Source organism: Galeopterus variegatus, unplaced genomic scaffold (assembly GCF_000696425.1).
Source record: "Galeopterus variegatus unplaced genomic scaffold, G_variegatus-3.0.2 Scaffold654, whole genome shotgun sequence".
NCBI classification, from domain to species: Eukaryota; Metazoa; Chordata; class Mammalia; order Dermoptera; family Cynocephalidae; genus Galeopterus; species Galeopterus variegatus.
In genome coordinates this window covers 962,358-963,519 of record NW_007726765.1, presented here as the reverse complement: position 1 = coordinate 963,519, position 1,162 = coordinate 962,358, and the positions used below count along the sequence as shown (strand labels likewise).

General features: G+C 64.5%; 1 protein-coding gene across 1 annotated transcript; it reads right to left on the bottom strand.

The window, feature by feature from the left end:
- Positions 1 to 258: 258 nt before the first annotated feature.
- Positions 259 to 1,161, bottom strand: ADRB1 (adrenoceptor beta 1; the record flags this gene model as incomplete). The annotated part of the gene is made up of 1 exon (XM_008571033.1): positions 259 to 1,161. A coding segment is annotated over one exon (903 nt), but the record flags the coding sequence as incomplete, so codon positions are not given.
- Position 1,162: the final 1 nt, after the last annotated feature.

Below are 1,162 nucleotides of genomic sequence, written 5' to 3'. Positions count from 1 at the left end.
AAGTCAGTGGACTTTTATCCCCTAATGCTCTTGCCTTCTCCTACCCGCCCAGTTTCCACTCCAGTTCTCGCAAAAAGTGTCAAAAACCACCTGGGGGTGGGGGGGTCTAAAGATGCATCACACGCACACATCAGAGAAGGCCGAACCACAGACAGAAAAGAGCCCCGAAGCGTAATGCTCTTGCCTTCCCCTACCCGCCCAGTTTCCACTCCAGTTCTCGCAAAAAGTGTCAAAAACCACCTGGGGGGGGAGGGTTGTCTAAGATGCATCACACGCACACATCAGAGAAGGCCGAACCACAGACAGAAAAGAGCCCCGAAGCAGCAGCAAGCCACTCTCCCGCCCCTCCGCAAACTTTCCTTTCCGGGCGACAGCTCCTGGCGTTTCTGTTTGTCGCGGATGATNGGCTGCGGCGGAGCTCGGGGACCCGGGCGCGGGCGGCCGCGCGGGGCCGCCGAGGAAGCGGCGCTCGCAGCTGTCGATCTTCTTCACCTGCTTCTGCGCCTCGCGGAACACCCGCAGGTACACGAAGGCCATGATGCACAGAGGCACGTAGAAGGACACGACGGACGAGGCGATGGCGTAGGCCCGGTTGGTGACGAAGTCGCAGCACTTGGGGTCGTTGTAGCAGCGGCGCGCCTCGTCGCTCTCGGCCCGCCACCAGTGCATGAGGATGGGCAGGAAGGACACCAGGGCCGAGATGGCCCACACGGTGCACACGAGGCCCCGCGCCCGAGCGCGGGTCAGCAGGCTCTGGTAGCGGAAGGGCGACGTGATGGCCAGGTAGCGGTCCAGGGCGATGACACACAGGGTCTCGATGCTGGCCGTCACGCACAAGACGTCCACCGAGGTCCAGAGCTCGCAGAAAAAGGAGCCGTACTCCCAGCGGCCCCAGACCACGATGGTGGCCCCGAACGGCACCACCAGCAGTCCCATGACCAGGTCGGCGCTGGCCAGGGACATGATGAACAGGTTGGTGAGCGTCTGCAGCCGCGGCGTCTTGGCGATGGCCACGATCACCAGCACGTTGCCCGCCACGATGAGCAGCACGATGAGCGCCATCAGCAGGCCCATGCCGGCCGTCCACTGCTGGGACAGCGGCGCGGGGCCAACGCCGGCCGGCGGCAGCAGCGAGGCGGGCGGCGACGCGGGCACCAGCAGC